We start from the raw sequence: 12500 nt of genomic DNA on the forward strand, positions 1-12500 counted from the left end.
CACACTGACCATGAGGCCACCGCGCCTCCCACTGAGCCAATCCCAGCCGAGAAGAAAATAGAATTCTTTAGATAATTTGCATTTTAGAGGCTCCTTTTTGAGGGGGATAACTTTTCGTGATCGGAACTGACTAACGCCCGATTAAACCAAATGGCGACTTTCGTTTGATTTTATTTTGAGCAATTAACTGAATCGCAAATCTTGATACACTTCTGATGGCTTCACATGCACTAGAAAATCAGAGACTGGTGAATCGATCTTTTAAGCCAAATGGTGTAATCTTCATTTCAGCTTTTTTAACAGATCGAGAATAGTATGCTCCTTTCCAGGCAGACCATATACCACAAGACACTGCACAGTTTGCAGACGACTGATCATTATCGTTGTCCTTGGTATAAAGGGCAGCACCATGGTGTCTAGATAGTGAATCACCAGCAGTTCCTGATAACATTACTGTAATGTAAAGGTATAAGTAAATACGGATAACCTATTAACCCACTGACCCCAGCCACTGACTAATGTATTTGGGAATGGATGGGCCATGGCGTAGTTCAGGTATGAGCTGCTACCCATTTCTTGCCTGTGGTGCATTTACCTTAGAGTTAACTATAAATTCTACGGTTCTCGATTCCTAGTAACGCAGGTCGGTGACTTAGGTCTGTCATGGGCTGCTAATTCGCCGCTTCGTTTTAGAATAATTTGTCTTTTCAAGCTCGACAAGCGGACAATTGTTCAAAGATTGCATCCGGGATGAATTTAGTCAGGCATTGGGCTGTCGGTTCATCCTCGGGTTTGACTGCTCAACGACTGCGGACATCGTATTCGGTTAGGTTGTCTTTAATTTTTCCTAGACCTAGATTCTGATATGCTTTCCTTATCTTGCTCCAGACTGCTTTAATTGGTTCTATATTTCACGGGCTGTGCCCGCAACCGGTTGTATCATTTAAACTGCTCTATCTTTTACATGTTGCACGTAATGTTGGTCAGTCATGGGCTCGCATCGTTACCGTTAACGCTCTTTCCTGCTTTTCCTGGGGATGACACATATTTGTGGCGGTGGCCGATATTTAACCCCACCTTTGCTTAAGAGATTGCGTGATGCTTATTATATCAATGTTCTTGATGTCGGGTGAAATAAAAGCGTCACGTTTGTAGCCAATTTATCCTACGTTAGCAGTTATCATTTTATCTCCCGTCAAACTCGCAGCAAACTAGTGCGACGTCGCGCAGAGCTTTGGGTCCCGTTTCAGTAGACACACGCGGGTTTCGTGATAAAATGCAATTTTCAGGTAACACAGTACAGAAAGAGGTAATTCGCTACAGAAAAGGCAACAAACCAAGCATTCTGATTGGTCAGTGATCTAAGAAAGTCGAGATAGGCAATCACATGGTACAATTTTTACGTGATTGCATGATGCGTGCATGCTTCAGTTTGATTAGAATAGACCCTAAAGTATGCAAAAATGGCTGCCTTTAAATTATTCTTTTGTTCATATTCAAAATAGCCCAACTAACCTGGTTTTTGAGACAAAAATTCTAAAGAATTTGTTATTCCGATCGAGGTTAGTTGGGCTATTTTGAATATGAACAAAAGAATAATTTAAAGGCAGCCATTTTTGCATAGTGTCTATAATACACTTTTTCATTCAAATTATCAATAACTAATAGACCTAATCGGCTAACTCAATGTTGTACCCAATTCAAATCTACCGGGACTAAGATTCTTTGTGTATTGTATTTGCATGATAATGTAGCATTCACATTTAAATGATATGGAAATACCTAGAACAAAACGTTTTATTCCCAAAGAGTTTGAATTGGGTACAACATTGAGTTAGCCGATTAGGTCTATTACATGATTTCAAGTGTAATTTGGAAGAAATGAGCACTTGTAAACTTCTTAAAATTTTTGTTGGTCTTTGAAAAAAGTTACATATGCTCATTTACTCCAAACTGCACTTGAAATAATGTGAATACCTGTACATATAACCCTTCACAGTCTTTTCATTCACGGTATTGATTATAAAAGCCTTTTGTGTGTGTTGATTGTTGTAACTAAAAAATGATTGCCGAATGGCGAGATTTCCTTTTGGAAAAGTTTCTTCTCTATACAATGAAAGAAGGAATAGAGTGGAAGCTTTCCCTTGATTACATTTTTTTATAATAAGTAGAAGACAAAAGATAGCACAGAAAAATGCACTCTTTGGTGTCTTTCGACTTTATTATTATTGTCTGTGAAGTAAAGCAAGGTGAAGACAGCTAGAATACTCATGATCTTAAACTAGGAGTTTTATCTTGACGGGAGCGAAATTAAAAGAGAAACTGAGATGATGATTGAGTTCAGCCAATCCCAGCTGAGAGGAATTTTGACTCAGTCTTAGCGGCTCCTTTTTGAGAGGGGATTATTTCCGGGATTGAAACTGAGTTATCCTAAACAATGGCAACTTTTTGTTCACTTTTAGTTCTGTCAAACAACTGGATTAAAAACTTCCCGGTGGCTTCACATGTACTTGAATCAGGTGTATCAATCTTTTAACAACCAATTGGTCTGATCTTCATTTCAGCCTTTTTAACGGAATAGTAGTATCCTTTCCAGGCATTCCAGTTGACACCATCTGCAAATGAAGAGTGACTGCCATGGTGATAAAGACCGTTGAGATTTGAGTGGTGGCAAGCGTTATACCACCAAGCACCTTTATAAGACACTGCACAGTTGGCAGACGAAGAATCATTATCGCTGTCCTTGGTAGAAAAGGCAGCACCACGGTGTCCAGATAACGAATCACCAGCAGTTCCTGAAAATATTTGAAATATTGTAACAGTACATATGTAACTACGGATAACCAATCTCCTTCTCACTGCTCTTAATATGAGGTATTTTCTAAACAGAATCACTTGATTCTAAAAATTCCCCATTTAACTGAAATAAGTTCCTTTTTGAGAAGTTGGACTGAAGAAGTCAGAACGAAATGGAATGCGCGAGTGTTTGAATGTAACAGAGGTTTGAAGAGTCCGGGAGAATATATAAAAGTGTTGTACTTTTAACTGTTCTCTGTACCAGTACTAAGGAATCGTCATATATATTACGATATTAATGGTAAGTCGTGTTTTAAATCAGCCAGTTCCTTGATGGTTTGATATTTCACTGTCGGAGCAGATAGTGTAGCGCAGTAATAAAGTGTAAAACGATAAAAATTGTAGCTACGATTATTTCATTAAATTGCTTGGAATGGGTTGTGTCTAAAAAGAAAACATTGCGAGTTAAATTGTGTTTGTTTTGATTGGTTAACGACGCGTTTAAGTACTTTTGTCGTACCATTAAAATTAATTTTGCGTAACAAATGCTTCTGCAGCTAAAGTTATATGTGCGTAACAAATGGACTTGATCTTGTGTTAAAGTTACGAAACAGTATGTTGAGAGACGGACGTGACCACTTCAACAAAGGGGCCACACTGTTGCCAGTGAAAAGGCACGTACTTGAAAACACAATTAAGTTTACTCACAAAGGCGTTCCAACGCCCCTCACGGAAACGTTCGTGCGTATACCGATCTCGTAAACATTTTAATTCATACCTGGACGCACTAGGATATATTTCTTATTTGAAATTAATCCATCTGGGTTGATTAACTAGAGAAGCTAAAAGGACTGCGTTGACAAGTCCTTCTTGTACGTGTTGTCGTGCAACTGCTCTACTCCTAATCTTTATAGTGTATGTTAGTAAATAAAGACTGTAACGCTAAACGTAAGTCGAATGTTCTTGTACTGTTGGGAAAACAATCCTGTAGTACCATCATTATTCTCGTAGAAATTCCGATACCGTACTAATCCGTTAATCCCGCGTTGACGTTATTAGTTTAGGGCTTGGCCATGGCTTGGACAGGGACATTAAATAGTTTTGCTAATCTCTTGTTTATTTCGGTTGGTTTAGTGTTTGTTGCTTTGAGTTTATTAGTTGAGAAATCACGTTCCATCCAGAAGGTTTAGGTTAGTGAACCTTGGCAACCAACCACTGCGATTGGTCTGCAAATTTTAAGGCGTCGGCGTGGACCACGTTTCGTGCAGCCGTAGGTACACTTTCGTAGTACATGTTAAACACTTTTTGTCTAGTTGACGTTATTGCGTTCTAAGCCTCTAATCCTTTGACCAATCGCGATGCGTTGCCTGGACCGGGAGCGCTAAACGAATCTTTCGGTCTAAGGTGCTCTTTTGAACAAACTACTCGTTAGAGAACACCAAATGAAGAAGTGAAACAACAGGAGTGTTGAGGAGTCTTTCTTCCCCCAAAAGATTTCCTTCAACAAAGATTGTCGTGAATATTCTTTTAAGCCCGGATTTTTCTCAGAGTTGCTTTCAAGATTGTCTTGAAAGTAACACTAGTTCATTGCAATCTGTTCTGAACTGTGCTGCCCGCTTGACTCTATGCAAAGAGAAATATGACTATGCAACTCCTTTGTTGATCCATCTTCATTGGCTACCTGTTAGTCAGCGCATTATTTTTAAGATACTATTATTGACATTTAAGGCGCCTAATGGGCTTGCGCCAATGTATATAACTGAACTGCTGGATAGATATGTACCGCCGCGTCCACTACGATCTTCATCTAGGGGTCTACTGAAGGTTCCTCGGTCCAATACTAAGTATGACAGATCATTTTCCGTCTGTGCACCAACACTTTGGAATAGCCTACCTGATCATTTGAGACTTGCAACTGACCTCTATTCTTTTAAGCGTGATCTTAACACTTACTTGTTTCGCGAGTCTTTTTATTAGGGTTAGGTTAGGATTCTTTTTAGGATAATATTTTAGTTGCTTTCTATTTTAGTGGATCTTGTAAACTTGATGTGCAGCGCCTTAGAACTTTAGGATCATGTGCGCTATAATGAGTCTTTTATTATTATTATTATTATTATTATTATTATTATTATTATTTATTTTACACAAGCGCAACAATGAACTAACCAAAGAAGAAGACCGTGAAAGTCGAAAAGCTTAAAGAGAAGGGTATCAATAAGCATAGAAAAACACTGCTCTCGTTGTCTCCCTTTTATAATAATGGAATCGTTATTGCCGTCTATATCGTAGAATCTTAATTAATTGTGCAGTAGACAGGTTTATAAAATTACATACCCGAGTAAGTTCCAAGGCTCAACTGGTATTTAGCCTTCTCGCTGGTCACTGCAAACATGTCATAGGCAGCATAGGCAATATTGCCTTTTGTGTCTTCCAAATCAACTCGAAGCGTATTATTCACCAGTTTGGTCAGACGGTGGATCTTGTCCAGTCCCAGCCAAAACTCGCCCTTCAGGTTACCAAAGCCTTGTTTGTAGTCATTATAGCCTCGGTAAAAATCAACCGATCCGTCTAGTCTCTTTTGGAACACTGTCCACCCCCCACCAGCTGTTGTCTGGTCACAAAACACATCAAAGGTCCCTGAACCATCAGGGTCGATCGTGTAAACACCACTGATCCTTTTTCCATATTTGTACAACTCAGCACAGTTCCTCGTGACTGTTTGAATAATTACCAAGTAATTGAAAATTAGAAAAAGAAACATCTCCACCAACGTGTTAATTGTTAATTGTTTACGTGTTATTCTTGACAATAAAACTCGACCTTCCGAAAAAAGCCCTTATTGCTTTTAACGATTTTTGGCAGTTAACTTATCGATTGAAGGCCGAAAACGATTGAGGACCGATATTTTTTTTTCTCCTCCTCTCTTTCGCAGGTTCGCGATTTCCTCAACTAACTTAACTTTCTGCACTTACTAAACCCGGGGCAAAATCATCATTTTAATGATGATTACGAGTTTTTCGAGTATTGGCGTTTACTAAATGCGGTAAAGCACATTTTCGAGGACAGCTGGTCTTATAGGCTCACCTTAACCAACAGCCTTGTTAGCGCCTCATTGTGTCGATATCACTTTGTATTTGAATGAGTTGCTTCTTCATTTTTGATGGTCCAGCGTAAAAGTACAAAGTTGTTACAAAGCCGAGTAGCGGTCGAAAGATTGGCAACAGTATTTCCCTACTTACAAGATTCTGGTTGACGGAGAACGCAAAGAGGACTAACTCAAAGCAAATACAGTGGTAAAAAACGACATCTCGACAACTGATTACTGATTGAAGTTCGACCCACAACAAACGTAGACAGACAGCAGAGTTAGTAATGACGCGATTGATCAAGCAGCGTCATGAGTAATAGTAAAGCAGTTAACATTGCGCGAGAAATTTCGAGTTTTTATATACAAATAGTTTCTTAGTTTGTGTTGTTGAGATGCGACTGAAAAACTCTTATTGACATAAAAAAAAAAAAATACATTTAACATCAAATAATAATTAATTTTAAATTTCCACAACATGAAATTCTTTCTAATCTTTCTTGCAGTTTTTCACTATTTTGTGGTAAAATATGACAATACCTCAGGACGACCATTCTTGGGTCAGTGGCCAAAGAGTCTCAAAAGAGACCTTTTGGAATTCATTTAGGTCAACAATGTGTACTTGAAGTGCGGGTTATTGGCGAAATGCTGAAGTGATATCGCATATCACTGCTCGATAATACGCCTTAGTTGACCGAATAACTCCCGAATCCATTTGCTGTGTCTTCGATGTATTATTTGACAATAGACAAAGAAAATTGATAGCTTTTAAATTCAAAATGATTGGCTGGGTTGCGCAGTTGTCGATTATGATGGCAACTTTTCTACCTTCGCGCTCATATTTCTGATATTGTTCTCGGACCCATTTCTCAAACAATCCACTATCCATCCAACTCTTTTTTCGCGCCGTATAGCGACATGGTAAGTTTACTACGCCAGAAATTAAAAAATATCTGGGTTTGACAGGCTTGCCAATAAAAAACATGGGCAGTTTTTCACCTTCGGCATTTTCGGCTGCCAGTTCTATCTAACGCACTTTAGACACGAGAAATCAGTTTTTTCATTTCAATAAATATTTCCCTATATATATAAGTTTTACTACATCTGCGATTTTTTGGCTCTATGTAATTTGCTGTCATTTGTCGTCGCTTAACATTTGTACCGTGTAGTTCATCGCGTTCGTGAGATATTTGTAAATTTGCCTAAATTTCGCATGCAGTAATTAGACGATATTTGCTTCGTTATCGATTCTATTCAATGTACTTGAGTTCTGTTACTTAATGATATGTAGTTCGACAGAGTTTTTGGAAAAGTGGTTTCCTCCCAGGAGGCGGTCATTTCGGATGTGGGAGCCGGATTTCGCTTCTCCGCAAACAGGTTTAAAAACAATGCCGTGTCTATTTTTCCACTTATACATATGGCTTTGTCCAGGTTGTCGTGATTCCTGGTTCTGAGCTTCCAATGGCTTCTATGATCTTATCTTTCTTTTTAGCCAGGTGGAAAGAGTGTTTCGCGGAATACTATAATAGGAAGCAACACCCCTTTTATCTATTCCATCTTCAACCTTTTCAATGCCTCATATTTGCTTGAGAAGAAGTGAACAAGAAACCTTTGGTTTAGACATAACTAGAGATCTCAACTATTTGACCCAACTGAATCAACCGAGGTGATCTCAACACTGGTTTTGACAGCTATAGATTTATATCAGTTTATTTGTAGTTTATCATGATTATAAAGAGTCCTGGGTACCTAAAATCAACGAGAAACTTGAAACCCGAACTGAACTTGCAGTTTGCGTGCTAAAAGGTTACACCGTAGTTTTTAACCCTGCAACTGTAACATCACCGGTACTCAATTTTTTCTAAATGAATTCCCATGCGCAACAAAATATTAATCAATCCGCTCTTTGACTTTTATTCTATTAAGGGTGGCAAAGTTATTGGGCATTTAAAGGAACGAAAGTCTGGTCCCTTCGGGAAGACAGCCGATAAAACAATTCATGCGCTGTAATAGTGAAAGGCAAACCCGTCAACCTTGGTGATGAAGACGGCATGCAAGTCCTTTGCACCCTTCTCTCACGGGGAAGAAACATGAATTTTTCTGCGTTTTGAATAATTAGCGGGAAAATATGTTCTCGTTGTAATTAACTATCAAGAGATTCGGTAAGAGTATTTAAGAATTGTTTTATGTAAATTAGTCATCTTGGTTCTCGCTGGAGGCTCTTACTCTTACTTGAAATTTACTTTTTGTTTTTTCGCGAATCATGGGCGACGAGGAATCTTCATCATCTCCTTCTATTCCTTCCGACTTGCATGCCATTTTGGAGGGGCAGAAGAATGTTATCTTATCCGCACACATGGGCCTTCTACGTCTTCTTGGGGTGCAGGGATGGCGCAGTGTTGTCGCAGTGGCGAGAGCACTGGCCTCCTACCAATGTGGCCCTGGTTCGATTCCCAGACTTGGCGTCATAGGTGGGTTGAGTTTGTTGGCTCTCTACTCTGCACCGAGAAGTTTTCTCTGGGTACTCCGGTTTCCCCTCTCCTCAAAAACCAACATTTGACTTCACTTGCTTTCATTTTTAATTTCAGTTTAATTTCAGTTGTCCCCAATTAGTGCTCCAGCGCTAGAACGACTAGTCACTTAAACAAATTTCCTTTCCTTTCCTTTTCCCTCTTTTTCGCACAGTAAATACGCCGATTCAGGGCCTACAAAACAATTTGCTTAAAGCGCAGACGGGTTTAGCATCTCAAATAGCTTCGAAGTGCAACCAGAAACCTACGCCTTCAAGAAGAAAGGGAACGAGCAACAGTTCAACTTCAACCGCAAGGTGATCAAGAGGAGTTCTGCCGCGGTAAACGCCTTGGCGAGTGGGAACAATGGCAAGGCGAAGGATGAGTTGAATGAAGGTATTTCCTTGCATAACAACAGACAGAAGATAGTTAAATTATCGGATAAATCCGAATTTGGTTGGGCCACGGTTCAAGAATACGTATGCTTAAAACTCTGAAAGAGAAAAAGAAGAAATCTGGCATCAAATTTTCCGCGCCTTCGCCGAATAGCGCTTCCAGATTTGGTGGTGCGTCCGGTTCTTTTCTTCCTGCTGGGAGTTATTTTCGTCCCCAACAGAGGCTCCGATTGTGTTTTCGATGCGGAAAGAGAGGTTACTGGGCCAGTTCTTGCCCATCCAAAGATAAACTCTTGTCGTCAGGATCAAAATGATGACTTTTTTTGATTTTGGATCAGTGTGAATTTGACCAGTCAGAGCAGGGCGTCGAAGATCCTTCTTGCATTCAAGGAAAGTTGCGCGCAAATTTCCCTTTTTGGCGTGATGCAGTTAGAGCTTCAGAGTTTGTTCTTGGCATTATTCAGAATGGTTACAAAATTCTTTTTCGGGAATCGCCCGTATTCGATTGAGAATCGATCTTCTGCTTTGCATCAGAGAAGTTTTGTTCAGGGAGCGATTTCATAGTTGTTAACCCGGGTCCCGTATAAGAGAGACGCCGGTTTACCCTCGGTTTTGCAACCCATTACACGTCGCTGTGCAGTCTGTCAAGTACGAAGACTTCAGAACAGTTCTTCAAATTTTTAATTCTCCCGGGGATGTCTGTTTTTTCGTTTGATCTTAAGTGAGCCTATCACCGGATCGATATTTGTGAAGAACACAGGAAATTGTTTTCTTGTTTAAGTGTCCTTCTTCCGATGGAGTCATGAAATCTTACGAATTTAAGGCGTTTCATTTTGGTTTGCCTTCAGCTCCTTATGTCTCCACCAAAGTGGTTCGCCAATTGGTTAAATACTGGAGAGGTCGTGGTGATCTTATTTTAATGTATCTCGACGACGGTATCGGAGGCAATATGTCTGAAGAGCGCTCCAGAATTCTCAGCGATTCAGTTCGTCAAGATCTTACTTCGTCTGGTTTCACAGCTAACGACGACAAATCAATTTGGGAACATACTCAGAAGTTAGTTTTCCTGGGATCCATTTTAGATTTTGGCGAAGGTTTTAATTCAAATTCCCACGTTTCGCATCTTCAACCTCAAATCTTCCCTCGTTCCTTGTTTCTAAAATAACCAAATTATAGCCAGAGATCTTGCTTCAGTTACTGGGCAAATTATTTCTATGGCTTGATGTGCAGTATAGACCGAATGCACAAATGGATAAATGGCGGCCAAAATTAACTGATTAGAGTGTAATGTGAAGTGCTAAGTATCTACCTCATATGAACCATGTGAGCGTCAGCCCTACTAATGGAAATGGGCCCACACAAGGACAGAGAAAAACTCTGACCAGGGAGGGAATTGAACCCACGACCTTCGGGTTAGATCTCCACCGCTCTACCGACTGAGCTACAAGGTCAGACGGGAGCAGGCCGTGGGAACTGAAGATATTAAAGTCACGGCAATGAACATGTACAAGTACAAGGAAAGGTTACGTTTATACAAACGTTAGCCGTGTAGCACTGGTCAATTCTCACCCTGGTCAGAGTTTTTCTCTGTCCTTGTGTGGGCCCATTTCCATTAGTAGGGCTAACGCTCACATGGTTCATATGGGGTAGATGCTTAGCACTTCACATTACACTCTAATCACACAAAGTGCTACACGGCCAACGTTTGTACAAACGTAACCTTTCAAAAAAAAAAATTGTTTATGTGCTAATTAGCCTCACTAGCCTCGTTTTCATGGACAAAGTATAACAGAAATGTTGCTTGATAGCGAGGGTAGTGAGTCTCATTCGCACATAAAGAAAAAAAATTACATTTGGCCGCCATTTATGCGTTCGGTCAATGCTATGCAGCGATTGAATGTAGATCCTCCAGGGATCAGCCCTTGCATGTTTCCCTTGAGGCTCGTTATGAACTTTGAACTCCTTTTAGGTTATGTCGCCTAAATCAAGCGCAGTTGGTGTTGATTACTCCGATGCCAGTGACTCTGGTTTTGGTGGTTATTTCGTGTAGTGTGGCCTGGATTTAGTGTCAGGTGTTTGGTCCCACGAGGAAATGCGGATTAGCTGTACTTTTAGAGAGATTTTGGCAGGTAAATTTGTTCTGCTTTCTTTGGTAAACCAGCTATCAGGTTTAACCGTTAAATGGGTTACGGACAATCTAAATGTACCTCGGATTATTTCGTCTGGAGGTAGTAAAGATCTTTTGCAGTCCGAAGCTTTGTCCATATTTAATATCTGTTGTAGTCATGACATTTCGATTCCAGAATGACCAGGCTCCTGATTTTCTCAGTCGTATTTTTGATTCAGACGACTAGGGCCCTTCTCCACTTTCGTTACACCACATTGACTTAGTTTGGGATCCTCATTCTGTAGATCGTTTCGTAAATCATGTGTTCATGCGGTAAATGTTACAAAAGAGGATTTTGTTTGTTTCCTTTTTATTTGCGATATTACGAATGTGTTCCATAAAAACCAGCTGATTTCATTTTTTAAAGGAACATTCTTGCAAGCTCGTAGAGGTGCACTAGGAACAAAAGCTGTGCCTTTGCTGATAATGCAAAACAAGACGCAGAGATAGCAGTATTCAGTATAATGCAGCCTTTGGGCAATTTCTTTTTCTTTGGCTACTTTGTTCCACGCCGTACGGTAAAATCATAGCACGTATATCAATCAATAATCCCCGTCTACGTTGATTTGTCCAGTGAGATGAAAAGGGAAGAGTTTTTCATCCAAGAGGCGTTGCGAGACTTAATTTCACGAGACAGTTTGTCAAGTTGTTGTCCACATTAAACAGAGTAGAAATAAAGTTAATTACTCCAATCGTATGTACTTGTTTCCGTCAGTCGAGTGCATTCGCCCTTAGGTCAACACAGGCTTTTTACCAGCGGTTTTTAAACAGTATGAAAATAACGGGAGAGCTATAAAAGTAAAATAAAGACTGAAACCTTTTCTAGCTTATTGCTATGTCGGCTGATAATATCATCGGCTAAGGGATTTGCCTCAAAACTTTCACATCAGCCCCCGAATCTTCGCATCTCTGTCAAATAGTTATCTCTAAGGGACTAAAATTATCAACGGACATACGAGCCGCCTGAAGGGCGTTTATTTACAAAATGGCTACCACTGTTGTCTGGTTATATGGTTGTTTACATGAGAAAGGACCTATCGTGAGGTTGCGGGTGTTGTGTGTGATTGGTTTATATTCATGATGGTCATTGTCTTCCTACTTTTATGGGAAAGACAATTTTAAGTCTGCACTTTGGTAAAAAGCGAGGTTTAACTCCCGGAGTGAGTTTATATGGACCACTAGGAACTCATGCATTTCCCCCCATCTTTGTCTGTCTCGCTTACAACCTTAAAAATCAATTTATCAAATATTCAAAACATATGTATTAATCGCAACTTACTTGATAAGCAAATGAATAAAGGGGTAGTTTCTAAAGAAACTGTGGTGCTGCGTCGGTGGGGAAGTAGTATACAAAAATTTGGTTTTATCAACGGAGTTGCTAATGTAAATTGGCCACCGTACAGAGATTCTAAAAGCTGACGTTTCGAGCGTTAGCCCTTCGTTAGAGCGAATCGAGGGATTATGGGTTGCGGGCAGTTTTTAAAGTAGAGTAGGAGCTACGCTATTGGTGGTAACATGGCAACGTGAAAAATAGGAATATATTAGTC

At 39.9% G+C, this 12500-nt stretch overlaps 1 protein-coding gene across 2 annotated transcripts in view; it reads right to left on the minus strand.

The window, feature by feature from the left end:
* Positions 1-2184: 2184 nt before the first annotated feature.
* The window catches only part of LOC138042020 (microfibril-associated glycoprotein 4-like), a 19155-nt gene continuing 8839 nt past the window's right edge, over positions 2185-12500 (minus strand). For both annotated transcript variants that reach the window (XM_068887749.1, XM_068887748.1), the window contains exons 5-6: positions 5131-5511; positions 2185-2795 (exon numbers count right to left, since the gene is read on the minus strand). In XM_068887749.1, coding sequence (XP_068743850.1) covers positions 2533-2795; positions 5131-5511 — 644 coding nt within the window. In that variant the 3' untranslated portion in view covers positions 2185-2532. The remainder of the gene's footprint in view (positions 2796-5130; positions 5512-12500) is intronic.

This window comes from Montipora capricornis, chromosome 3 (genome assembly GCF_036669925.1).
Source record: "Montipora capricornis isolate CH-2021 chromosome 3, ASM3666992v2, whole genome shotgun sequence".
In the NCBI taxonomy this organism is placed as follows: Eukaryota; Metazoa; Cnidaria; class Anthozoa; order Scleractinia; family Acroporidae; genus Montipora; species Montipora capricornis.